General features: G+C 40.4%; 1 protein-coding gene across 4 annotated transcripts in view; it reads right to left on the bottom strand.

The window, feature by feature from the left end:
* The window catches only part of ANO5 (anoctamin 5), a 40,974-nt gene extending 14,288 nt beyond the window's left edge, over window positions 1-26,686 (bottom strand). The window contains exons 1-10 of one of the 4 annotated variants that reach the window (XM_088533828.1): window positions 26,594-26,686; window positions 18,611-18,655; window positions 17,171-17,241; window positions 13,367-13,414; window positions 9,054-9,098; window positions 7,758-7,871; window positions 3,656-3,724; window positions 2,317-2,601; window positions 1,903-2,016; window positions 674-789 (exon numbers count right to left, since the gene is read on the bottom strand). In XM_088533828.1, coding sequence (XP_088389954.1) covers window positions 674-789; window positions 1,903-2,016; window positions 2,317-2,601; window positions 3,656-3,724; window positions 7,758-7,871; window positions 9,054-9,098; window positions 13,367-13,414; window positions 17,171-17,241; window positions 18,611-18,655; window positions 26,594-26,654 — 968 coding nt within the window. In that variant the 5' untranslated portion in view covers window positions 26,655-26,686. The remainder of the gene's footprint in view (window positions 1-673; window positions 790-1,902; window positions 2,017-2,316; window positions 2,602-3,655; window positions 3,725-7,757; window positions 7,872-9,053; window positions 9,099-13,366; window positions 13,415-17,170; window positions 17,242-18,610; window positions 18,656-26,593) is intronic. The other 3 variants (XM_088533829.1, XM_088533825.1, XM_088533827.1) reach the window with 3 other exon arrangements.
* Window positions 26,687-27,144: the final 458 nt, after the last annotated feature.

Genomic DNA, 27,144 nt, shown 5'->3' with positions numbered 1-27,144 from the left:
CTACACAAGTTTAACAAACAAAATACATGGCCTCTTCTGCCAGAAAGAAGTCAAAAGTAGCAGCTTTCAATCACTCTTTCCCCTGCCCACACAATACTGTACATAAAGATTTACTGTTTAGATTTTCAAAGTACTTATTCAAAATTTAATTGGTCACAATAGTTTTGATCACATACTTGGAGCAAATGGGCTATTTATCACAGAAACACCATTCGTTGCATTAAAAACAGAGCAAAGGTAATCCATAAATAAAGCAATATATTTTTAGGTAAGAATGAGCTGAATCAAAGAGATGGGGAGTAAATCTAGTTTAAATTCGGGTTCAGTACTGAAGAGTCAAGCTTCATATAATGATTGTTCTCAAAATATTTTCAAATTTGTGTTGAAATCTCCATTTCAGCTCCATCTTTAAAAATACCTGCCACAGCATTGATTATATCAGGTACTCTGATATGTACTCAGCTACAATTTAACTGCATGTAAAATATCTGACCTCAAGAGCATTGGCTAGATTGAACAGGCTGGATTTGAGGTAAAGCATTTTAGCTAGTTGCCAATAAAAGCACTTGCCACATATTCCAAAGATGTAGTGCCCGGTTATGTATATCCTTCCCTACAAGCTACAAAAGGAGTAAAAATCCAAGGCCACAAATACTTCTGCAGCAGCATTTACCTGATGAGGTCCAAGGGCTGCTCTTTGTAGAACCGTAAGAAACGGGCCCACTCCATGTACAGCGTGTATCGCTCGCTGTCGCAGTTGGGATCACTTGCCTTTTTCCAGTACTGGCACTGGGGGCATATCAGAGGAGAGGCAAAACAGGTCAACGTCAGACTCAAATACTACATCAAAAGAAATGAACACTGATGAAAACATGCTCCTCAAGCTCAGGGAAATCAAAGTAGCTCAAAATTTTAAGTCAGTATTGTACTTCAGCCCTTTTGTATAAGCAGAACCTTCTCTATACCAGTAACTTTTAAAATTACTTACACATTACATGCGCATTTTCAGAGAACATTGATTTTAGATATTTAACCAACCTGTACCATAACCATCTCAATTTGTTACACTAATGTTGCACTAGGATAACATGTACTTTGCCATCCTTTTCTACTGCAGTAGATTGAGATGAATTGTTTATTCCTATATAGCATATGTACTTGCAGAAGCTCAAGCTTCCCTAAAAACAGGAATCCCCTATTTTACTTCTCATTCATTAAAACTAGCTCAAATTTAAGTATTTGCTATAGTTCAGAGCAAGGCTCTTTTGGCTAATTTCACAGTGAAAAGCTTTTGGCTGTGATGTGAACTAGGGAATATAAATTCAAGTTTTCATGCCTCCAGATGTTACACTATACTGTGCTCAGTGCTATGGTTTCTAAAGTTGAAATACTGTGTGCACAAAATGAACAAAAGAGAGGTTAATGAGAATTTCATTGCCATCAGGTATCTACCAGCCCAAACTAGGAAAAATTCTACAGCTTCATCAGTTTCCTGGAAATTAAATGTGTTCAAATAAACACCATTTCCAATGGCTCTGAGTAACTTTACTCTGCATTGTAAAATTCTGGCTGGGCTAAGAACTCAGTTTGATCTTGCTCATCTTTTCTTGAATGCCTCTTGGCAATGAAAAGCACACAAATTTCCAAAAGGTGGCATTTATTTTTGAAATATTTTACTTGTTTTTTGGGGTATTTGAAATTCAGAAAGAAACATTTTGACACATAAGAGCCAAATAGCAGGGCTGGCAGATGTTTCTTGTGTATTATAAAACAGAAATAACTTCTGGGACAAGCTAAAGGGTTTGAATAACATTTTCACTTCTGTTGAAAACAAGAGTCTGACCACAGGTAAAGATAAAACATTGGGAAATGTTCAAATGAGCAGATAACTGAAGTACTTACATCATGTAGAGGATATGCAGCTGAATAGGTGCCATTATTTAGCAGTCTTTTAATCCCAAACTTTTTCTTCCCTTCTTCTGTCCCATATGGGCAACGTGTTAAAATATAGTAAACCTAAATTCAAACACACATTTCAGTCCTATCTTGTTTTAAAGACTAAGATTTCTACCAGTTGATGCAGAGAGCTGTGCAGAAGTGGCACATTTATCCCTTACCAGAAGCAACCTGTCTGAGGCTCCTGGAGGCAAGCTAGCAAAGACCCTCAACCATTCCCACCAATACCATTTTGTGATTTTAAACAAGATTCACAGGCATCTAGGAGATTTTCCATTATATGTATTCCTTTCTTGCACAGGTAATCCCACAGCCAGTGTAAATCTAGACCTAAGTACAAACAGAAATTCATATACGCACTATTCTGTTCCTCATGGATGGCGAAAAGAAAGTGCTCTCATCATTAATGAGATACAACTCCTGCTTGTCCTTGCTGAACGGCGCTGTGAAGTAGTCAGGCTCAGGGTGCATCACATTCTCGGGGAGCCTGAACGGCGTGAGGACACAGTCCAAGGGGTTCTCCACCATCGATGGAATGTCATTCTCCCTGATGGGAACTTTAATGTTCAGCACTTCGGCGTATGTGATCAGAACCTCCCATGGGGCATGGATCTTCACAAAGTAGATTTTGCCATCTTCGGATTCCTGCCCCAGGAAGGTGAAATCTGACATTAGACTAAACTGCATGTTACTCCAAGATTGCTAATGGAGTTGTTGCACAATTTACTTCCTTTTGCACATTTAAGGAAAAACATACAAAGAACAGCTCTTCTCACTAACAACTCGTGCTGGCTTATGAAGTATTTTGCTGCTGCATTGTTCTGGCATGCTGCAGCCTCACCACTCTCACTCCATCCTGCAGTGGCAATGGAGCAGTTTGCTGTGTCACACTTGCCCCTTGGCGCCTACATGTCCTGCTCACCACTGTGCTGCATTGCAAAGCTCTTGATTTCCTAGGTGGGGACAGCTTCCACAGCACAGACCAAGTCTCCTTGGAAAACTCAATTCCCAACAAGACCGAGCAAGTCTTCATGGCCTTGCAGCTACGATAAGGGATAATCTTATCACAGCCCTGACCCCTCTGAGCATGCCGTGTGGTAGTGTTCTCCTGCCTACATTGCGCACAGGAGACTACAGCAGTCGGGTATTTAATGTGTATCTCAGTGAATCCCTATCTGCAGATGTTAAAGTCTAAACTTCATCGGGAATTTTCCACTCCACCCAATCCCTGGCAGAAAAAAAGAGCACGATAATTCTCCCCACACAAAGCACAACAGTATCACTAATGTAATGAGTCCTTGCTCATCCCAATTACAATACCCAGTAAATCAGGACTTCAGAAATCCAGGAGTAGTTGCTTAAGCCTCTTCAGAGCTAAGCTAAAGTGCATTAAATCTAGCTCCAAGTGAACTTCCCATTTGCTCTGGCTTGGATTAGTAGTTCAGAGCTATTTTTCACTTCCTTTTTGTGACAGAAAAAAGGCAATGACTTCCTGGAGCAAAAAAGCTTTCTTCTCACAGCTCTTATGAACACACTTGGCAAATCCTAACTCAGAGATGCCTTTGGCTGATTTCTCTTGAGTTACTCAAACTACTGACATCTGTGATATACCATAATCACTTACAAAATAATAAGATTAATTAGTAACTTGCAGATCTATTTCTTTGGTCCTATTTTTTCCTCCTCCTGTTTAACTTACCTTTTTGTCTTCTGTTTCTAGTTCCAAACCAGCCTTTTGCAGATTGCTCTCAAATTCTTTTCTTCTTTCCTGAAAATAAAAGGACAGATTTTAACAACTGAGGAACCAGGGAAGCTCTACTCTTTCGTGCTCCATGGACAAAGGCTGCTTTAAACTCTGCCAAATTTGTAAAAAGAAAGCAGAACAACAGATATAAACTGGCCAATAGGTACTGGCCCACTCCTGAGTCACAACAACTCAACAGGTCCAGAACGACTCACATGAGACTGCGGTTCAAAACAGGAGAGCCCCTTCTCAGCTTAGGGAGGGTCTCTTCAAGTAGGCAAACTCATAAGCCAGGCAGCAAAATCAAGTCACAAGTTTTGAGCAATGCTAATGATGTTACAAGTCAGGAATAGTTTGAGGCTTACTTTTCCCAACTCTTTATTTCATCAATTCCCAGGTAGCAACTTGGGCAAGAACACCATCTTCATCTCTTGCTCCATAAAAGGAGGCTCATTTACTCCTCTTAGGAGATCCAATCACTTGTGTAATTATAGAAAATTTGCTGAAGAACTGCCAGGAGAAACACAGAATTTGTGAAATATTGAGCCTCAGCCTCATTAGAGAACACTAGCAAAACTACCTGTGGCTTCCTAGCTAACACTTTGAACTGGTATAAAGTACTCTGGTTAATACAGCATGAATAGCAAGTTTAAAGGTCCTCAAGCCTATGCTAAATATGTTGATATGTTTAACTGAGCATAACCTTGCATTACAAATAGCCAATTTTGCTAAGTATCAATGGATATTAGATTAGATACTGGGCTAGGAAGTTAGTAAACATGAGAACCCCTGCATTTGCATGTGAACTGCCATCCCATGCATGACTTCTTAATTCAACTCTCCCAGAAACACAGACATGCAGCTGTATAAACAAACAAAACTATTGTCTGCAGACTTAATCCTGGGGCAAACAACACAACTTGAAGGTGATTTATGATTATAGTCAAAGCTGGTATATGAAAGCTGCTGTTCAAGTTGAATATCCAAAGCTCTCCCTGCCTGTGCGTTCTCCAAACAAAGCAGACAGCCTCACATTCTTTCCCTAGCAATCCTGGGGGAGATCCAAAGGGGTCAGCAGAGGCCACTTGGCACTTCAAAACATTTGAATGTCAGTTCTTGCTATGCAGCTCACTAATAGACAGAGCCATCCAACTTAGCTTTTGTCACCATAGACTTATTGTGATAAGTTTTAAAACTATCATAGAAATTATGCTACTTTTATCAGTCTGCTTCTTCCCAGTAAGTTGTCACCACCAGAGCACACTGGGACCTACCATATAGTTACATACTCCTCCTGCACTCAAAATAACCATCCCTAAATGTAGATCAACCTACTAAAGAGTTCTGCCTTTCTTGCCAAACACTTAATTTCTTCTTAATGCTTCCGCCTAAGGCTTAAAATGGACAAAACTCAGCCTCAGGTCAGGCCTGTCTTGCAGATGTTACTTAATAGGTACTTGCTCACAGTCTCATAAACCTGCAAAGTTTCACATGAGGCACAACAAATGATACAACTCCCTATCAGAGAGTAGAGAGAAAGGAGATAGTTATGTCAACCAAAACTGGCCTTAAATCCCTTCCCTTGCATTTTAAGTGTAATTGGAAAAAATAAACCCCATCTTGTGAACCCAGTAATACATGTAGGGCACAGAGCAGTCACCTCTGATCCCACTACTGTGCATATCCCCCCTATTACAGGGCAGGAACTTCACCAGCTAATAGAGACCTGAGCACGGTGAACTATCCTGATAAGATTAATAAAACAAAATCCAAAGTCCAACAGCACTAATGCAACCTACGTAGAGGCAACACTGCATTATAAGTTATCTAGGCAAGACAGATAGCTGTTATAAATCTGTTTTTTGATAACAGTGTTATTACTGCTAGTAACAGATGCCAGTAAATAAAAGAATAAAATCATTTCTGATGTGCACAACATATATTATTCTAATAAAAAGACTCTTCCTCCAGCCTTTCCCTTCCCCTTAGGGGAGAAGCTTCAACTCTTACGTATCACAGTAGTCCAACACACCCTAACTACAGCCTAGAGTAGGATATTGGGACAGAAATATGAGTTCTAGGAATATGGCAGGACCATAAGGGCATTCACAGATCCTGGTTTTATTTGTACTCTGCACATTTCATTTTGCAGGACTTGTGCAAATGCACTCAATCTGATCTACCCACACATCTCAAAGTAGACTCTTGGGTAATGAAAATCATGGCTTAAGATCTAGCAGATTATGTATGTAAGCTTAATTCATCTATTCCTCCATATTTCCTTATTTTATAGATTAAAAACAAAACATAATTAAGTCAATCTGCTAGAGGCACTAAAAGAAGAGTGTAGTCTTGTAAAAAAAAAAAAAAATCTTTTTTTGTTTGCAGTGGCTTTGTGTTTAAGACAGGCATGTAGCTCAGAAGGTAGATTCAAAACAGAATTTAAGTTGCTTAGGCTGGAGAGTTCCTGGGTAGCATCACAGAATTCAATACATTTGTTCTGCCTGAAGCTAAGGAAGGAAAGGCACTTACTGCCTCTTTCCAAAGCAGCTGTATCAAGGCTGTGCTTAAATGCATAAACAAGTTGTTCACCCATTCTTAGAAATGCAGAATAAAGCTGCTTCCTTAAGACAAGGAAGCACAAAACATAGCAGTCACAACAAGGTTTTTCTATTCTTAGCTTTTATATTTTGCCAAGTCACTGCACTGCAGGAGCAGAAATGTGCACTTCATGCAGACTGCATAATAGCATTATCACATCTCAACACATCCCAACGGCTGCACTGCATCAGGATTTCAGTTTTCCCTCCCCACAAAGGGGACAGCATAGTATTCCTATGCTAGGAGGTCTTCATTAATTTACCAGTATGCTCATTGCAAAAAGGCTTACACTAGACATAAATATAGGATAATTTAATTTTTGCTGCACATGCCCTCAAAGCTGTTCAAAAACTGATGTGCCCTGATATTAACACCTTCATACCTATCAATTCTGCAATTGCAAAAGCAGTGTACAGAGGCACCCACCAAAGGCCTCCTTCCACAGAGCCTTTTGTATGTTTGCTAGCAGCAGACATATGCAGAATTGACACCCTAGTTGGGTAGATGGTCTAGTATCTAGCCAAGATTCTTGCCTCTCCCAAGAACCCATGAAGAAGTAGGTAAAAAGCCTTGTTAGGCATTATATGGATGACTAGAATGAACTTAAGCCCATGTTTTAATTCCCCCTTCCTTGAATTATTTGCTAAATAATCCCTCTCTTTGACCATGTTACCTGAATGGGACTAATGGAAAAAGTTTATCATGCAAAAAGCTGAAAAAGTTTTCCTGTGTTTTATGAGGGGATCTTTTATTTCTCTGCACTGACTTGTCTCTTCTTCCTTCTTGTTTTAAAGTGTTTTGCTTTACTGTAAAAGGCAGACTGGCAAGGGCTACAACCTTAAAAAGCCTCCCAAAACACCAGGGTGGGATAGAAAACGTTCACCTTTAAATAAACCTTTAGTTCACCTTTAAGCTAAATTGAATTTTATTGTTTTTACTCTGAGCATAAAACAATTGAACAAAGGAAAATGGCATGCATTCAGTGCCACATCTAAGAATCTGCTTCTACTTTAACTGAAGTCAAAGGAAGGAAAAAATATATACATTTTTCTATGATTTTCACGAGAAGCTGAGAGAAGTTATTTCTAGATCTTATTTGGTTAGTGTTTCACTCATTTAGAAGAAGCCTCCAACATTTGCCTCTGTTCACTGCCATGGTTTCAACAACAATACAGTTGTTAAGGCTGTGAAAAATAGGAAAGTGTTTATATTACCTAGTGTTAAACTGTTTGTATAATATAATCAACCAGCTTAAATACAGTGATTATTCAGAAAGTGCAACTCTAAGCATTTAGTAAAATAATATCCAAAAGGAAAAAAAAATTAACTTGCACAGAATGATATAAGGATTTGCCAAGTTCAAGTGCTACTGAATAAAGCATTTGGAAAGACTTGGAAAATGATATTTGGGTCATGATAGATTACAATTACAAAGGGACCATAAGCAGCAACTTACCAACTTTTTTTCCCATTCTTTGTTAAGATCATCCACATACGAGAGCACAAAATCAATTCGACGGACACCATCCCTGAAGAAAATAGAGTCTTTGCTTTCATGTCTTTTATCAATCTGTAGAAAATACACAGTTCCAGTTAAAAAGAGTATTGCTGTTTCTCTAAAAGAAAAACAAGACAATAGGTTGCCCAAATTGCTTCAATTTTTCAGTTTCTTCATAGCTGAAAATGTACTCAGGCAAGATTTAACCATGCCTCCATCCAGTTAAAAGTAACTTCAAAATTAAATGCCTATACACACACATAATATACTTACTCTTCTTCAAAGAGGTGTATGTTAGTGTGGCAATGCCTGTGAACAACATGACCATTTTTCTTTCAGATTTTGGAGCACATCAGAACTGATGATCACGAGTGTTACTGGACAGCGCTGTTTTTCCTGCCAGGTTAGTACGAACGCTGCTCTATGCGAGTGGCAGACCAGGGCACAGTCCCACTTAAAGCAGGTAGCAAAAACAAAATCCATGCAGTTTTGCCTCCATAGCAAGGTTTAACCAGCCACCAGAAAAAACACACATCCCAGTGATGATACTTAGGTGCTCACATATGGAATTAACAACCTCTACACAGGTGACATTTCAGAGAATGCAAAATTGAGTACTTGCTTTCTTAGGGGAGGTGAGGGAGAAGACTTAACTTTTCTGTTGAATTGGTACACTTTATTTTTCCAACTGATCCAGTAGGGTTCATTTAGCAGCATGCTGTATCATTACATCAAGTTGTATTAATAACATACGTAAGAGTTAGGCCACAACAATTAATGTTATGCCAATAAAGACCATTACCTCATGGTCCTAGCAAAATTAACATCGTATTAGGGAATATTATTAAGTATTTATCTCTAAGTGTTGACAAGACTTCAAGTTCCTTCAGCAAAATGCTCTCCAGGGAGGTGACACTTTAGTCTAAATTTATCTCTATGCTGAGGAAGTTGGTTCCAGCCACACCACACAGCAAGAGCAGCATGTATTTACATGGGACTGAATTTGGTTTTCATTTTATTAGATTAGAAAGGAAAAAAAAAAATCAAATAATTTGTATAGAGACACATCAGTCTCCTCCCTTACAAACCATATAGGGTTGCAAGTGAAAAATTGTCGGGGCGGGGGGGAAGGCACCAAGTATTTGCCACTGTGAACTTGGCTCCCGCGTTGGTCAACAAGAGGCATCACACAGTGAAGCATGTTATTACTGCAGCCATCCCAGCCACTTGCAATATCATTCGTCACTGTTTTACCCTGAGACGTCGCTTCAGGAACAGATTATATCTCCTCCCAGTCTGCTGGAATAACCAACAAGTTGTTAGCGAGGCCAACAGCATCAAGCCCACTCTAGCACCCACTGGACTTAAGGAAACTGTGCGCTTCAAGTCAAGAAAAAAAAAACCTACAGTTATTAGCAAAACACACAACCATCCACAGTCAGAGTATAATACCTTTATCTTTTATGAAGAGAAAAAGAGCATTGGCATTCACTGAAATAACTCGGGTATTTTAAAAAGAATATATAGTTGCTTAATCCCTTCAAGGGCTACAAACCTCTGTCTTCCCTATCTGGGAATTCCGTTTTTCTTGGGAAATATTTGGAGCACACCAATTAACATAGGCTACTTCACAATAATCCAAATGAAGAGAGGTACTCAGAAAAAGGCTCTGCTTCCATATACAGCACATGAGCACATAAAATTAAGAGGCTCGCAAGGATCATGCAATCCATGGAAACAAGCGAGTTGCCATTTCCCAGGCTGTTTTTATTTCATGCCTACAGTTCCCTCTGTACAAATTACAGAAGCAGTTTGCAATTACTTCAATGTGAATTTAATCTGCATCTAGAACAAGGCATAAATCTACACAGCACTAGTAGTACTGTAGTTATGCAGCATTCTAATAATTGAACCCCAAAGTGCATTTTAGCAACTTACAAAACTGGGAAACTGCCTAGAGGGTCACACCAATTTAAGACAGCAACAGCTTTTCTCTAGGGAACTATCAAAAGCCAAAAAACACTAAGAAAGATAAAATGAGTTGAGTAATATTTAAAGCTCCTGCCAAAGTCAGGTTTCCCAAATTCTTGGAATAGCACAGTTATGGGAATATTCCACAGAGTTTAAGTAATATTTTTATCTTTATGTCAAAGTCTACTGGTTTTCTAAAGCAGATCACAATTCATGCCTGTTATTGAAGCTTTAATTTATGTATTTAAAGATACAAAAAACCTATTGTATCTAATTTTAGATAGGGAATACTCATAGAATCTTTCCCCTTCTAAACATATGATTCATCACAAAATCATGACAGGCCTAGTTATTAAACTCAATTTTTTCCTTCCAATGTTGCTGCTTGTGGATTTCACAACAAGATCAGTCCTAGATATTCATGACGTTTTGTGCATAAATGAACTTACAGGCCTAAAAAAAAGAGGAAATAACATTGGTAGGTTGCACTGCTTACATAGGTAAACCACAAAACGTAATGGATTGCTAAGTTTTACTCTTAAAAGTTCTTTGCAGAACTGTGGTAAAAAACCTCCACCTCAGGTCAGCCTGCAGGTATTAAGCCACATGTCACCACAGTTAATTCCCAGCGAGAAATTACATGGAAGTCAGACTCTCCTTTGGCCGCATGCCTGTGAGAAGAGGCTGCAGACAGAGGTCACAAGTCCCAACAAGGGATGTTCCTACTTGTATCAAGTGAGTGGATGAACAGGATGAACAGGTATAACAGGCTCCCCAAGCAGACAGTGGCATCTCCATCCCTTGGACTTCCAAAACCTGACCAAGCAAGGGCTTCAGCCAGCTGAGGCAACTGCAAAGTCAACCTACCTTTGAGCTAGGTTGGAGGTCAAACCTCCAGAGCTCCCTTCCAGTGTTGTTATAGGAGTTTGTGAAAGGATAATACTGCAAGTGTTGGACATTTAACAGCATTTCCAAAAGTTCTCTAAACGCATCAGCTCAAAATTACTTTAGACTTTTGACATGGACACATGGAAAGTATCTTCCTATTCTCCTGTAGGAACACCAGTTTTAAGAGCCCTAGACACCCGTCTGAGGTAAGCACATTGGACAACATTCAGCTAAACTGCAGTCAAAATACCCACAATCCTCATATTAGATATAAACTGAAGACCTCTCGCAGGACTATCTGACTGAGGGCAGAGGGTACAAAACCAAAATGTATTTTTTTAAATATAGTCCAAGGCAAAAGCAAGAGTTACAACCACCAACATTCAGTTTTGCCCAAACCAACTTGGGTGAAGCCGATAAGTGGTGGCCAGTGGCTGCCGCCCTCTACTTGCACTCTGAAATCCAAACCTTGCAACTCTGTCACACCACTAAGTACTTGATGAACAGCTCTTCACCACCTCGTCCCCACAGGGCCTTCAGCAAATCCAAAGCAAACAAGACAGTCGCTTCTAATGGGAGGGGGGAAGCAAACTGCTGGACGTGGCATCCACCACAGAACATGACAACAAAGGGCTTCAGAGAAGGGACTCTGAACTGATGCAAAGTCAATTTATTTCTGGCCATCCACATAACCTCGCACACTGCTTAGTGCAGCTCTCCTTTCAGGCAACTGAGTTTCCTGCCAACTCACCTTACCACTAAATATCCTAGCCATCTCCATGCCTGAAGGGAGGGAAGCAGAGCAATATTGCTCTGAGCAATAAATACTTATTCAGATTAGCATTCAAATTCAATCCAAATGTCCCCCAATTCATCCTCTCCCTCCAGAGCTGGATGTGACACCCATGCCCAACCTTGCAGAACTAGGACTACAGGTTGGGCAGTCACCTTCCATCAGCTTCTGCTTTTGCTAGGGAAAAAAAAAAAAAAAAAAAATCGGTAGCTAGGAAGAATCTGAGTGTAATTAGTCTAACTGGTATGCTAAAAGGTTGTCCTATTCCTATGTTACCAGGAAAACCATTGAAGTTCCCAAAGGAAAAAAGCAATCAAAATTCTGCAATGGTTTGCATACTTACCTGGTATGACTAACAAATATTTACTTACTAATTAGCTGTGTGATTATCAAAGGTAATAAAAGTATGTTACTGACAACACAGCAAACTAAAATGACTGCATTGCAAAGCAATTTGTTAATTCTTTATAAATTAACAATCCACTGTAAGAAATATTTCCAAAACACTAAAACACAGAAAAACATATGGGTTTGAAAGCTGAATGAAAATGAGATATCTGCATAACAGAGGACACAAAACCCTATTGCTTAAACACAATGTTATTTCCATCCCTTAGATTCAAAATTTTAGTGTCAGACAGAACAGAATATTTAGTGTCCTTTACACCAGATGAAACACCCATTCAAGTTCTGCTGTGCTAAATGCAGAATTCAATAAAATTCATTTCCAAAGACAAAAAAGAAAAGAATTAAAGGCAAATTGTACTCCTGTTTTTCAACAAGAACTTCAGTTTTTATTACATCAGAGATCCATTTTGCACAAAGTTCCCATCAATATTCTTCCTTTGAAGAGTCCCTGTAAGCAAAACCCTCAGACACTTCCAAGCAGTGCATAAAACCCTCTCACAGTTGCTAGATATGCTTCGTGCAGGCTACCAAGTTCAACAAAATGTATGCCATTAAAGAAAAAAAACACGAGCTTGCTGGCCCTGGATTTTGCAAGCTCTTTTTGCACCTTTACTACATCTGTCTTACAATCTTGAACCACAGGAAAATCTGAAATCTTGAAAACATGCATTTCAAGGCTGTTTTAAGACACCAAGATGTTAAACTAAAGTTTAAATGCGCAAAAGCAGCTTCTCTGGATAAGAAACAACATTAAACAAAAAAGAAAAAAAAAGAAAAAGCCCACTATGCTAAGAGAAAATATGTGTTAATATAAGACACCAAAGCCCCATGTAAGCAAGCAAACGATTTTAATATACCTCAGCATGTACTTCTCCAGTTTTCTTAAGGGAATTTTTAATTTCCCCTTCCCTCTAAGGGGCTATGAGTATTTATCGTTTCTGGTATGTTTGACAATTAATACAATTGTCATGTTTGAAGATTTTCATTCACAGGATGTTTTCAGCTTTCCTTATTTACTGAAATAAGAAATGCATCACAAAGCCAATGACACTAGCATTTATTTCTCTCTCTGAGAATTTTAAGTATCATGCTGACTGAGACCTGCCAGTTATGATCATAAAAGGAATCCTGCATATGTTAATAACACCATAAGCAGAATATATTCCATATCCCATCAAACCAACAAAATAAAACCACAAAACTTTCCAGTTTTTCCACCAATAGTTCATTTTGCAGTTTGGCCTGTTTGCTGCATGAAGCCTTCTAATTTTCAGTTCATCAAAATGCTCGAGTTAATCCATCAAACCCTTTCATGAAGGGCTCATAGGGTCCATCGACTAGGAATAAATGTTAAAGCCACATGCATTTATATACACAAAAACAATTATTTTTGGAAGGATGGTTTCAAAACTGGAAAATTGTTAAGGGACCTTTTGGCACATGGTAATAGAAGATGCCACACAAATTCATGCAAGGAAGCATGAATATATATTTTTTTACTGCTTACCACTTGATGATCAGGGATGAGTAAAGTGGTCTCAGTGCTGTTTAGGCCCTGCCAGTGGTATCGCAGGAAAAACATAATGTTGTTAGTGATAACTCAAAAAATGCTTTTTTTAAAGAAAAAGGCAAACAAAACAAAAAAGAGAGGAGACTATTTCAATGCAGCTTCTGGTCAAAGTTGGTGAAAAGCTCTAAGTTAGACTTGGATTTTCAGTGCAGATATCAAAGCCTTAAACAACTCTACTTCCTCAGGTCTACTGGCTCTCCAAAGTAGTGTCATTGACTTCTACCTGTCCCATATTGATGTTTACACAAAAAGAACAGCTTTTAAAGGGAACTACATAGCTTCTCTTCGGCATTTCCATTACAAAAGTTACAGCCTGCAAACAACGTGTCATGAACAAGTTGACAAGATGATGAAAAACAGCTGATGAAAAAAATTCTCGTTTTAATTTCAAAGGAGAAAACAGACAGAGCAAGGAGTGTTGAAGTTGCTTGCAGTACATGTGTGACACCATTCATTTTGCTATTTTATCAGAGCAAACAAATTATATCACACACTGAATGGGAACAAATTTGATGAGCAGTAACACCACAATGACTTCATCTGATGCTTGTAACATTGTTTATTGGTTGGGGGATAGAGGACTTCAGAAAGACCCTTTCCCAAAACCTACTGGGCACAAAGCCTTATGCATTAACTTCAAAATTAGTAATGACAAATTTGTCATTACTAACCCATCTAGTTTCCCTCCTTTCCATTGAGATTTTACTTTAAGGAAACCACAACAATTCGTTTGAATAATTTTTCAAAGCAAACAAGCTGCTTTTGTTCCTGCTTACACTGCAAGGGAAGACAGCAATGTGTCCTTTCTTCCGCCAACAGATTGAGTGTTTGCTTATCTTAACAGCCTTTTCATAATGTCATCAAGCAAACCCAGGAAGCTCAATCTGCCTTTTTCCAGGATATCCACAGGGAAAAGCAAAGCCCTGCAAATACAAATAGCCAAGGTGCTCTTGTCCTAAGGTCATCTGAACTCACTAACCCTCTCGTCACTGATGCTCATGGAAAAACTTGTGCTATTTAGAAAAAAAATAGAGGTTGAGATGTTCAAGTCTTCTAAAATTATATTCTCAAAATATCTGCCCTCTAAAGTGATATACAAGTCTCTGAATAACCTAAGTGTAGCCTGGCTTTTCCTTGTTCCCCAGAGGATTTGTGGCCTCCTCATTTCACAGGGGCCCTCCCTGGACAAACTGACACCCTCCCATCTCCTTTTCCTCCCTCATCCCCTCCAGGCTCCTCCTCACACTCTTCCCACTCACAGCTTTCCATATCCACAAAGAGAACATGCACATATAGGCTGTGATCACCTATCAGCTTTCAGATGGTGTGCTTCAGCTGAAGAGAACATTTTAGGAAATTTAGCAAAAAAAAAAAATGAAGTGAGGAATGAAGAGACACAGCAGGCACAATTAGCTACTGAAAAGCTACTTTTTGTCCTTTCCCCTGCTTTCTGCAAAATGCTTTCCTGGGAATTTGGAGAATTTACCCTGCTCTGCAATTATTTAATTGAAGCCACAAGGTACAAGTATTGTAAAGCTACTGATACCCAACATAGCTTTCCTGGAATATTTAGAAAAGTGAAAGTTCTTGCAACGGTGTCGCTTTTTCATTATATGCCAGAGATAGAGCACAGCAGGCTCAATTCTGATAAAACACAGTCCCCAAACAAGAACTAAGCAGTCCTTCCAGAAACATTAAGCTTAGTTTGGTTGAGATGAGAGAAGACACAGAAGTCTGGTCTGCTGTCACAATATTGCATTATGTTCCTTTCTACATGAAAACACTGCTCTAAACAGAAACATGAACAAGCAAGAAGCTGATGAACATTATGCTGCTGGTAACCCAATGTAAACAGCTGCTGCTTCTCAGATGTTCTCCCAGTTGACTATGCCATGATAGAGCAGAACCCCCCTCAATAGAAATACCAATTTAACAGAAATTCAGTGATCATTTTTGGGGACAGAAATTACTACAAAATGTGACAGTTTTATACTTATGCTGCAAAACAAATTTAGTTTCTCATAGCTAGAGTAGGGGACAATCCAGCAGCTTTACTCAGAACAGTGCAATTGCCCTTTGTGAGGCTGATAAATTTGAAGTATATGCAGCAAATACCATAAGTGACTTTAAAAGGCTTAATTGTAGAGGAGACAAATATGCCTAAGTATCTGCATCTTACAGATGTTGTGAAGTTTCAAACTAGTTAGTGACTCAGTCTCCTACAAAGTCAAAGCAGTCTTAAAATTATCCCATTTGAAAGGCCTAATACTTTACTGGCAGGAAATGACATATAAATTCTACTTTTTAACCTTTAACATTTCATGGAAGATCTTCCCTCATGAGAATTGGAACTTTCCTGTCCCTCTGTCTCATTTATTTGCAAATTTCATCAACTAATTAGACCATTGAAAAGAAAGGCAACATCTTATCAAAATATATCCATACCATTATATATTTTCTAGCTCTATCTCTACATAGAGTTCAGAAAAAAAAGGGACTCTCAGGCTTTATTTCATTCATTTTTAAAATTGCTTGAAGACTATCAAAGACATTTCCATGTCCCTTGAAAAACAAACAGCATAAAATGTAGCCGGACTCAATTAGTCTCATCCTATCAGGAATGCTTCTCTGAGCCACTGCTTTAACAGAAACAGAAGCTGCCAAGGGGACTAAGCACTCCATCATAATTCCTTTCTTTCCTTCTCTGGTTGCTGAAAAGTTCCCCATACCTCCCTACACTGAGGGCATCTTGAGATGACCCATAAACTAAAGTCTCTAATAGGAAGGTCTGCTGAAGTCCAAGTAATCCGGTTTCTCACCCCTCTGGGAGACTGAGCAAAGAAAAATACAGACACTCAACAGGAAGCAGATGAAAAAAAGAACACAAAAATAGGGAACAAGATGAGGACACAAATGCCAGGACCAAATGGATCACTGATGGAAACTACTATTGGGTTCCTTTATTTTTAAAAATGGAGTTCATTGGACTTCCTGGCACACCTTTTCAAGTTAGTTTTCATTTAATTCCTTGATCATAAATACTGAACAAATTAAAATTACACTTAAAATGTTCATCAGAACGGTTGACCAACACTCAATTCAGTAAATACCATTTTCAGAGAATGCTCACGAGACAGTCAGACATGCAGTCTCGTACATGCAGACAATAGAGCAGCTCTCTACCTCTAAAAACACAATGAAAAAAATCATAGGAAACAAGTGATTAACACACCGGTTTCAAGACCATGTACTTAATGTTAAACATTGAGTAGTAATTCTCATGATCAAACCTGCATTTAGCTTCTCATTCTTGCTGTACTCTGACAAAGCCCCTGGAGCACAGGGATGCAGCAGGACCCCAATTTCACCAGCAATGTAGCACTCAGTGCAAAAAGCAGCACTGGATTTGGGGTTCTTCCCATTTCCAAAAGATTGCATCATAATAAAATCCTTACCCCAAATTGCTACAATACTGTTATGCCCATGGTACTTTATCATTAGCAATGACACTTTGTCAAGTCTTCTCTAAGATTCTGGGTAGCAGTATTTCTTTCATGGCTTTGCTCCTTAAAAACACTAAGGGAATAAATATCTATCCATGCACCAGCTTTAAGTACCAGAGGACCTCAAAGAAAAGTGTTTTTCAGAACTAATACTGTCTTCCACAGCATTATTCCTCTTTCTTTCTGTCACAAGTGTTCACAGATTTGCAGTGTTAACAGCATCCACACTGTACCTTACCTCAGAGCTGCTTGGGATTTCTGACCCCGTGGTTGAAACGGTTTCACACAGAGGTCCATTGCATTCTTCTCCTAAAAAAACACAGGAAGTCACATACATATATTCCTCCTTTTAAAACATTCTTGTGTTAAAAAAAAAAATAAGAAGTCCAAGGCACCATACAAACCTCCTAAAGCAACAGTTCAAAGTTCAACCTTATCTGGGGTTGTTGCTAGAAATTGAAGTCACCTTTTTTGTGGCGAAGGGCTCACTGGTATATAACCCTGAGATGTCATGCTAAGGCCCTGCATATTACACATATGGGCCCACATAATGCAGTTAAAATGAGAATCAAGATTAGTAACAGCTTAAATTGCTAGACTTCCTGCTGTCCAAACTCCTGGATTTTAACAGCAGCACTATTTTGGAATGACCCTCCCACAAAGAAGGAGGCTGCCAATTACTGAGGTGCTAATATTACAAAGAAAATGGCATTGAAAAATAGTTCCTGTCACTTACAAGAGTCCAGCTGATGGAAAAACTGGTCAATGACATAACACAGCATTCAGAAACAGCTTCATTATAACATGCGTGAAGCTGCTACGTGCTATTCTGTTAAATCAAAATATGCCTGCAAGAGTCTGATTTACACATCTCGCAATCTGAGCATGAGCTTTTTTTATGCACCTGTAGAAAGGTGTTTACACATGCCAAAACAAGTGCAGAGACTTGTGTTAAACCATCTCTAAAACGTTATTGTAGAAGTAACTGATTCAGGCTTATTCTTCCTATCCAATACCACCACAGCAGCTTTAGGGACTATGCTTTTTCTAGAAGATAATGTCAAACTCTGCAGAAGTTTAAAGAAAGAGCGTGGAACCAAATTAACTCACCCCCCAGTACAAACCCTCAATATCCAAGATAAGCAAGTGCCCCATAACAGGAGGAACACTATAAGAACATGGAAGTCCACTTGAAAGCAACTGCTTAAGAAAACCAATTACTTCAGACACTGTTTGTGCAAGAAGATTCCTACACAAGCTGCACCTTCAGACAAGGCTTGCCTCTTTTTTGCTTTACTTTTTCACAGTGCAATTAAAGCACACAAGACAACAAATAACAGAGCACCAAACATAGGTTAAATGTGAAGTACAACATACTCGGAACATTCACTCCTTGAGAAAGCACAGAAACACATTCCTAAACAGCAGCAGTATGAAAAATGTATGCCCACATCACGTGTGAAGGAACAAAGGAGCCACAACACATCTACACAAGGAACCTGCTAGGTTCTTAACCATAAGAGCAACTCACATAAATAAGATATGTCTGGAAATGGTACTGCAAAAAGCCTTGGATGCAATATCAAGGCCTCCAACTAACACTCGATTTCCAGAGGCTCTCAGCAAACAAACTGGCAGGGGACACACACAAGAGGGAAGAAGCCAGTTAGTACAATACCTTCTGACCGCCACGGCTTGAACTTGGTGAGAATCACAATGTCATCTTTAAAGGAAAAGACATTTCAGTAAAAAAAAAAAAAAAAAAAAAAAAAAATACATCTTTTGAGGCAAAATTCACTTTGAACATTAACCCGCTGTATAAAGGTCCTGTCTCCTTTATCATAAAGCCACTACATTGAAACAAAACAAGCATTAAAGCTAAGAATTACGACCGACAAAGAAAGCACGGCGCAGGTCCCCCTGAAATGACAATATTCACATTTCTGCCAGGTACTAAAGGCACTCTACTCAGCAACATAAGCAGGACAATCACTTGCCCCCATCAGCAGCAGGAAGGGCCATAAAAGCTTCTACCAGCTAAGAAAATGCTTTTGAAAAATATTTCAATAAGCATCATATAAAAGATTACAACAGTATTTTGATAAAACATCTGTGATTTATAGTTAAGGGAGCCTCCTTGCTCTTCAACACCTCTATTGTATGCAAGAAGATGTAAAAAGGCCTGTAGCAAGAACATTATCTGTGATTCTTCAGTGCATAATTCATTTGAACAGAAGTTACTATCACTTCCGTGGATTTCTTGGTTCAAAGTTAAGCACAGAACACTAACTTTCAAAAATCCATTTAAGTAGCTTCAAGTATAAGTCATTTTGTTTCAAGTTACTGCCCTTTCATGGGATGCGCAAGTCATATCAGAAAACCTCTATCCCAGTGTAGTCATTACTTCCAACAGCCTTACACTTTGCACAGAGCTATCTGCAGTTCCTTAAATATAGGAGCCTTGGGAGGCTGCACACTATTGGCAATGCCCAAGCGCCACAGGGGCTATAATCTTGTGTTAAAAACCTTCCTTGCCCCAAACTACACCCTCCTACAGGGCAACCTGCTTAGAAAACCCACAAGGCTCCCATATCTTCTCTCTTTCAATTACAGAGCTGGAAGATGAACAGTTATCCAAGAGTTCAGAGAAATCACATTCAGAATGGAAGACAGCTGAAGATAATCAGGACAGATTTAGTCTTCTGGAGTACATGTGATTTACTCCATGTAAAAAGGTACCATTATCAGGAGTTCTGTAACAAGCACGAAAAATAAGGTTTCTTGCATAACACAACATTGGGGTGTTCTACACACTAGTGGGTTAGTTCTGGCTACATTAACCACTCCTCACGCAAAACATCCCTTTTCCCACAGGCAAAAGTAAATCATGTGAGCAGGGATTTAATTCCACATCCAGTCCACCCAACTGGCAGTTTCCCACAATGATGGCCTGCATTACTCCAGCAGTCTCAGGGGGTGCTGGGGAGAGAGAGAAAAAAAAAAAAAAAAAAAAAAAACACAAGGCCAAGATGCTGCACTCCAAGCATAAATATTTAAGTTCCTACAGTCTGGCACAGGCTGACAACTCTGTCAGAGTACAGGGCAAAATGAGGCACCTAAAAAGTTGCCCTTTCAGCTCCTAGGGCCCTGACTCATCCACACCAAGCAGAGCTCCTGCATAGATGATGTACTAGCCAAAAATTCTTACTCTTTATATTGCTCAGCATCCTTAAGAGCTTTATAGCTTCCTTAAGCACACTACAAAACCTGGCAGAATTTTTGGAAATTGCCCTTTCCTCCACTAGCCCTAATTTTTAAATGAATCCTCACATTTTTTTTCTCCCCCTGGAGTCAAGAGGCAGCCAAAGAGACACTTTAAAGATCAAACCTTTGACTTGGCTGCCAAAAACTAGACAGATATCTTCACTCACACACCTGGGACCTCTTCTTAGCAGAGGACAGCATTTCCACTAGCACCATTAAGATTTTTAGTATTATTTCTGAAAGAGAGTTTCCATCCATTTCCATGACTTTTTTCCCATACATAGTAATAATACCCCTTTCAAGCAACAAGTAGTAAGGAGGGGAGGGAAAAAAAAAAAAAAAAACCCACACACAAGCCCCCCCCCCTCCTTTTGGGACTTGTTCTGCTTTCAAATGCCTTTTGCATGAGTTTATATACATATATACACACACCCCCACCAATATTTTGCTGTTTCAGGTGAAAGAAACAAGACCAAATTTATATTCCAAATGTTACATAGTAGCTGCTTCCTAATATAATAGCATTTCCTAATATTCTTCTTTACAAAGTAGCAAGAAGTTACCATCATGGAATTGCTACTTATACTTACACACTGGAACTTGCTGACTGCCATCTCCCATCCAGGGATTCAAATCAGCACCAAGTCCCCCCCCCCCCCAAAAAAAAACCACAACAACACACACCACACCCACTCTCCATTGAGCAGCTTTATTCAGGAGCAGTCTTTCCAAGTCATCTTTAAAAAGCTGCATTTTAAATGCTTATCTAAAATAAGACTTCCAAATGATTAACTACATGCATATACCCGTTGACCATAACCTCCCAGCTCATCCAACTTGCCCAACACAGGAGCACTCTGGTTTCCTGGGATTGTCTCCTGGGTTTGCAAGGGAAAAGTTGTCCAATGGCAAAATTCCTGCCCTAGATGTCTAGGCCACCTGGGGAATTTCAGACCCACACATTTGATTTTTTTCTATAATTATACTGCCAAGTCTATCAATCAGGACAGTTACTACTTCTCCTGGCACCATTGGCAGCAGAAGGTCTGTGCTCCTCAACCAAAGATGCAACCTCAAAATGATTCTGGAACTGGTGCTTTATGCACAGAGCTGCATAAACCTATTGCTTAATAAAATAAGGTAAAATATTGAATGTACAGTAAATCCAAGATAACTTAGAAGGAGCCTTATACTTAATGGCTCACTTCAGCAGGAAATAATCCTGCTGAAGTTTACAAATGAAGCTACTGAAGGTAACCACTAAGTTAGCTATCAGGGATATTTTTAAAAAGTGCACATGTACACACAGACAAGAGACAAGCAGGTTTACAAAAGCATAACTTCAGTCACATGAAAAAAACCTGTTCCCTGACTCAATTTTCATTTTGTCTTTCACTTATATGAAGAAAATTATACTCCAAACAAGTAGCAGTACACTGCTTGTTAAAACTTGTTATAGAAAGCCAAATAATCTAATGCTTCTCATCTTTAGAGGAGAAAGCCCATATAGAAACCTGGTTTAGCTAGAAACTTCTGAGCATGTATAGACAAGTTGCCATGTGCTTGCCAAAACACTATCTCGGCAAGAATAGCTTTTTTAATTCCATATGAATTCTGCACATCTCAACTCCAGAAGTTAGAATCAAATTAAAACCAAATGCATTAGTGTGCTTTATTATTAAAGCAGTGACTCCAGAAAACAGCAGTTTATGAAGACATAGGAAGTGACAAAAAATAGTATTTTGCAGACAAATACATGGGAAAAATTCTATACCTGGCAATAAAGGTCTTGTATACTACTTGTAGGAGCTATTCTACCTATCTCCTATATGCTAAAACATTATGTAAAGCACTAGATCAGAAAGGACAAATTAATGTATGCAGTCACCTTACAGAATACTAACCAAGTCTTAAAACTTGGTATTTGACATCTGCTTCCAGCTGCCTTTTTCTTTTAAACTTCCCATTTTGATTAGAGGATGTTGAGGTTTTTTTTTTTTTTTTTTTTTTTTTAAAAAAAAAGAGAGAGAGAGCAAGAAATAAAGAACATAAATCTGTTCTCAGAACAAAAAAAAAAAAATCCAAGCAGTTTTGTAACATCTAACTTGAATAACATTTCAGTGTTGTTTAGGCAATAACCATGGCCATATTACAAGTCTATGCCGGGACAGCGTGTACAGTCACTCTCACTGTGAACACTCAAGTCAGCTTTTATCCCTTTCAGATACTGTCATGCTGCAAACTAGCAGAGGTAACGTGTACAAATAAAAGGGAAGACCCAAGCAGGCAATAGCTGGACAAAGCGAGGTAGTTCTTGAACTGGATAATGTTTAGGTGTGTATAAGAGGAAGAGCATGACAAATCTCCAAAAAGGAGGATGAATTCCAGAGCTGAGAAATAATCCTGCCAAATTATGAAACAGCATGGCCATGCTGGTTTTCACTCAGACATTAAGTCAGGGCCAGACTGCGATCAGCACTATATGGCCACAAAAGCAGGCAGAACAGCCCAAGCAGTTTTCTTTCCCTGCACATTCATTAAGACACCAAGTATACTCAACTCTCATGCCCAAGAAGCAAAAGAAAGGGAAACTGTGGTATTCCACAGCTCAAGGGAATTACAAGTACTTCAAAAAGTATAATAGAGACTTCCTGTCCTAGGGTTCACTGAAGGCCATTAAAGCATTATTTATTAATGCATTGCTCCAGTTTTCTCCAAAAAACACTGATGCAAGACTAAAATGACATACCCCCCTTTTTGGGGGAGTTGAAATGTCTGCTAAGAACATAACATGGCTTGTAATCCTAAAACAGTGAAAAGCACATTATATGGAGAACCACACTTTGCATTTAGTGTCCACTCATCATAGTCATGACTTTCATGTTACCAGGACATACAATTTCAGACGACCAATTTCACCCACAAATCCTTTTCCAGTGCTCATGTTCCAGTTACTTTGAGTTTGCTTCCAGCGAGACATGAGAGCAGTGCTTGCACTAGAGCCACTGAGACTTCTGCTACTCTGTTCCACAAAATGAAGATTTTTCTCATGGTAAGCAGCATAAAAGGATATTAATATACAACTTGAAATGAACGCCAACAAAACAAACAATCCTGAGCTACAAGCTTGCAAGACTAACACCTTCTGTCCAAATTACATTAAGATGGAATAACTGTGCAAGTGAGACATGGGCCCTAGAGAGGAATGTTTCCCACTGTTCAAAATGGGCAGGGCAACAGGCTATAGCTCCTATCACTTTCAGTTTCTGATGGGAGCACCAGGGTCTGAAATAAAGAAAAACAACCTGCTAGTAGCCTCAAATATACATCTGCTACTCATTACACATCAGCATGAAGTATTTCTAGCACATTACAATTGAGCAAACAGACTTTCTTATTTCCTACCTGATAGTTAAGAAAACCCCTCTGAATAACAAACCACAGAGCCCTTGGTAATTTGGGGCCAGCACAGAAAATTAAAGAACCGCCTCTAGGATCCCAAGTCCTACCCGCAGGGCCTGGCATGTGCCATTATCCTGCCAGAGGCCTGCACTAACCCTTGCGAGCTTGCTAAGGGGGGAAGACCACCCAGGATTTCCAGTTTTTAGCTGCACTCAAACGAAAAATAGTCTGGCTTCTTAAAAAGTACACTTGGAACATCTCAATCAGGCCACCTAACCTCTACTGGTGGTCATCAATTACCAGAGAGGGCTGTGACTGTACCAGAAGACCTATACAGAACAAACAAGATGAAGTAGCAGGACACTTCTGTTACACTCAATTCACAATCCAAAAATCTTTGCCTGAAGACTGGAGCAAAGACCTTGCTCCAAGAACTGGTACCAGGAAGTAGTAGAAGTTTTTTGCCTTTCACTCATCAGTTGAAAGAAGACTGTAAAACTTTAAGTATCTGCACTAGACAGCATCCACCTGAGCTGTGAGATGGCTCTTCCCATCTTTACCCTACCCGAGAGATCCAGCTCCATTTCCTAGCTCTCTGAAGAGTGGCCTAAGCATTGCTCAGTAGCAATTACATGGGCCAAGGTTTGTGTCCAACTTTGCAAGTCCCTGTTTGGAATCACTATTTTGCCAGTTACTGGGCTGCAGGCAGGGTAGGCAAGAGTGCCTTGAACCTCCTGTGCAGGATCCTCGGCTAAGGGAAGCGTTAGATATCCCAGTCACCATCCTACAGCATCTTTTGTTTTTTATTGACATCTTTGACTAGAATTAATTTAAGAACTGCAGGGGAACAAGGCTAGAGTTTCCAGTTTCTCATTAAATGCACCACAGCATATACATGGCAGAAGTATAAAGCAACATTATGTGAGTTGTAGGAAGCAGTTCCAGAAAACTGACCTTCCTACCACAAACTGCAGTTTCCTTTGGTTTTACCTTTGGAATATCCAGAGCATACTATAACTGCAGCCAGACAGTGACACATACAGGCAGGAGAGAAATCCCATTTAGGAGTTGCATGTTGGAACTTAGGTGTAACTCCTAAGCAAAGACCTTCTCACTTACCTTGTTTTTTATTATGAGTATTTGAATTGATTTCTTATAATCTCTTCATAATAGGTTTATTTCCTATTATCTACAAATAGTCTTTCCAACTGTCTTCTGGTTAACAAGTCTTCCAGTTTAGTCCTGTGGGAACCTAATATTCCATTCTACATATCTCCATTTCTACAAATGGACCACAGTTTATTATTATTACCTACATTTCTTCAGTAATTAAAGACTGATGCAGCCTTGAAGAGAGTCCCATACTTATTTGATTAGTGTCATTAATCATAATGGTTCCAATTAACTATGGCAAGTAACAGTATTAAGAGATAATGAATTTCAACCCAGAAAGCTGATGCATTATTGGAACACAATAAATGCTGTCCAGAAGTCACTACATCCACTTTTCTCCATAGTTTGCTGACTGCTTTCTCAAATGAAGAGAGAGAAGCAAGATACCAAGCAACATAAATAAGCACCTGAAATATCAATGAAGGGAAATCTCAGAACTATGATCCACAGCTGAGTCCAGTCTGCTGCTACTGAAGACAAAAACATTGTATAAACTCTTACTACCTGTTAAAATATTCTAACTTAAAACATTTCCAGGAGTTGTGGGGAAAAAAAAAAAAAAAGATAAAAAGGTAACCCATTTCCAAACGTGACATGGAGCTTCCTGAAGATTGAATATATTCCACAAGGCAACAGCAATGGTGACATCAGTGATTCATACTTACAAAGACCTAAGGTCCTACCCTCTGGTCTTCATCCTGTGATATTCACATGCATGTTTCTCAGGTGCTTTTTTCCTCCCACAGTTTTTACTACTTAGGTAACTATCACAGCTTCAACAAAAAGCACAATCACACACAGGTGGAAGCTCTCAGCTCCTGCTGCTGCAATCCACCAGGAAGCCAGCAAGCTTCCTTGCAAACAAGGGAAGGCATTAAGTTGTCTCCTCTACTCACTCCAATCCAATTTATATTTCAGAAAAGTGTTTGACCGGAAAAGATACATGAGGAATGGAAGGGGCACAAGATTTTGTCCAGACAGTAGTGTGTTACAGGACCATGAACTCTTGTCAGTCACCCCCAGACAGCAAAACCCCTCCTGTCTCCTATTTAACACTTAGAACTAATGAACCAACAGATTTATACAGGGAAAACACTGAGTGCTCGGGACTCCCATTTACAAACCGGCCCTCCCAGCACCGCTGGTTATTGTATATTTCACAAATACTTAGTTTCCTATTCGTCACCAGGAAAGCCTTGCCCGGAGCCAAAAAAAGAAATGAGAAAGCAGCTCCCGCTGGGGGAGGCAGGGCGATTTCCAGCCCGTCTCCGGGCTGACGTGCGCCGGGAATGACTCAGGTCTCCCCTCCAGCTCCGGGAACGCAGCGGCAGCCAAGACAGAGGCCGCGAGGGCCCCCTCTGCCTGCGCTGCCAGCCGGGGGAAGGGACTGGGGCCGCTGTCACGGGCCTTGCTTGCCCCGTTTCCCTCAAACAATCCTGTCGTGCACTTTTCTTTCGGGGGGGGGGGGGGAAAATAAAGAAAAACCATGGTTTTAACACAGCTGCTTGGGGCGTTTTACACGGCCCCACACACGCGGCGTGAGGAAAGCCTGGAGAGCCACTAAGGCGCCCGAGATGTCACCAGGGGTGCTCCCCTGCCCCTCCTCTGTCCCTTATTTCTGCCACTGACGTCAAAGCAGCTTTTTTCCAAGCTCTACATTTCCATATAAACATATATACGCGTGCAAACGCGGCTAATTACCGCTAATCACGCCGCGCGCTGCCCTCGGCCTCGCCGGGCGGGCGGCTCCGCCGTGAAGCAGCACCGTAGCGGCACCGTAGCGGCTCCGTAGCGGCCGCGCCCGGCCTCCGCCCGCACCTACCGTCGGCGCTCTGCGCCATCTCGATGAGGGTCTCGCCCGCCTTCTTGCCCAGGCGGCTCATGACGGCGGCGGCTACCGGCGACGGTTACTGCTACCGGCGACCGTTACTGGTGCGGCTGCCGCTGCCGCCCCCTCCTTAAGCGGCGGGGGAGCGCGGGGCCGCGCGGGGCGGTGGCGGCTGCGGGCATGCGCACTGCGCCCCCCTCCCTCCGCGCAGCCCCGCCCTTCCCGCCCGCGCCGCGCGCGCGGCCGTTGGCGGCGGGGCGTGAGGCGTGAGGGAGCAGCCGCTGCAGCGGCTGCAGCTACGCGGCCGGGAGGGAGCCCCGAGGGGCTTCTTTGGAGCTCTCCTAACCCAAACGCCCCCCCACCCCCGCAACAACAGTGTTCTGGTGGGATTTCTCAGGCACCAATTTAACAGCAGTGTCCTGGTGGGATTTCTCAGGCACCAATTTAACCGAATCCCGTGAGTCCTAAATTACTCAGGGTGCAGGGGTTGTGTTCAGGTCTCCATGTAGTTGCTAGGCCTTTACTTTTCCTGCATTGTATAACTG

This window comes from Tinamus guttatus, unplaced genomic scaffold (assembly GCF_059628265.1).
Source record: "Tinamus guttatus ecotype Peru unplaced genomic scaffold, ASM5962826v1 Tinamus_guttatus_pri_ptg000524l, whole genome shotgun sequence".
NCBI classification, from domain to species: Eukaryota; Metazoa; Chordata; class Aves; order Tinamiformes; family Tinamidae; genus Tinamus; species Tinamus guttatus.
Note: the sequence above shows the minus strand (reverse complement) of the source record. Positions and strands in the feature narration are given on the sequence as shown.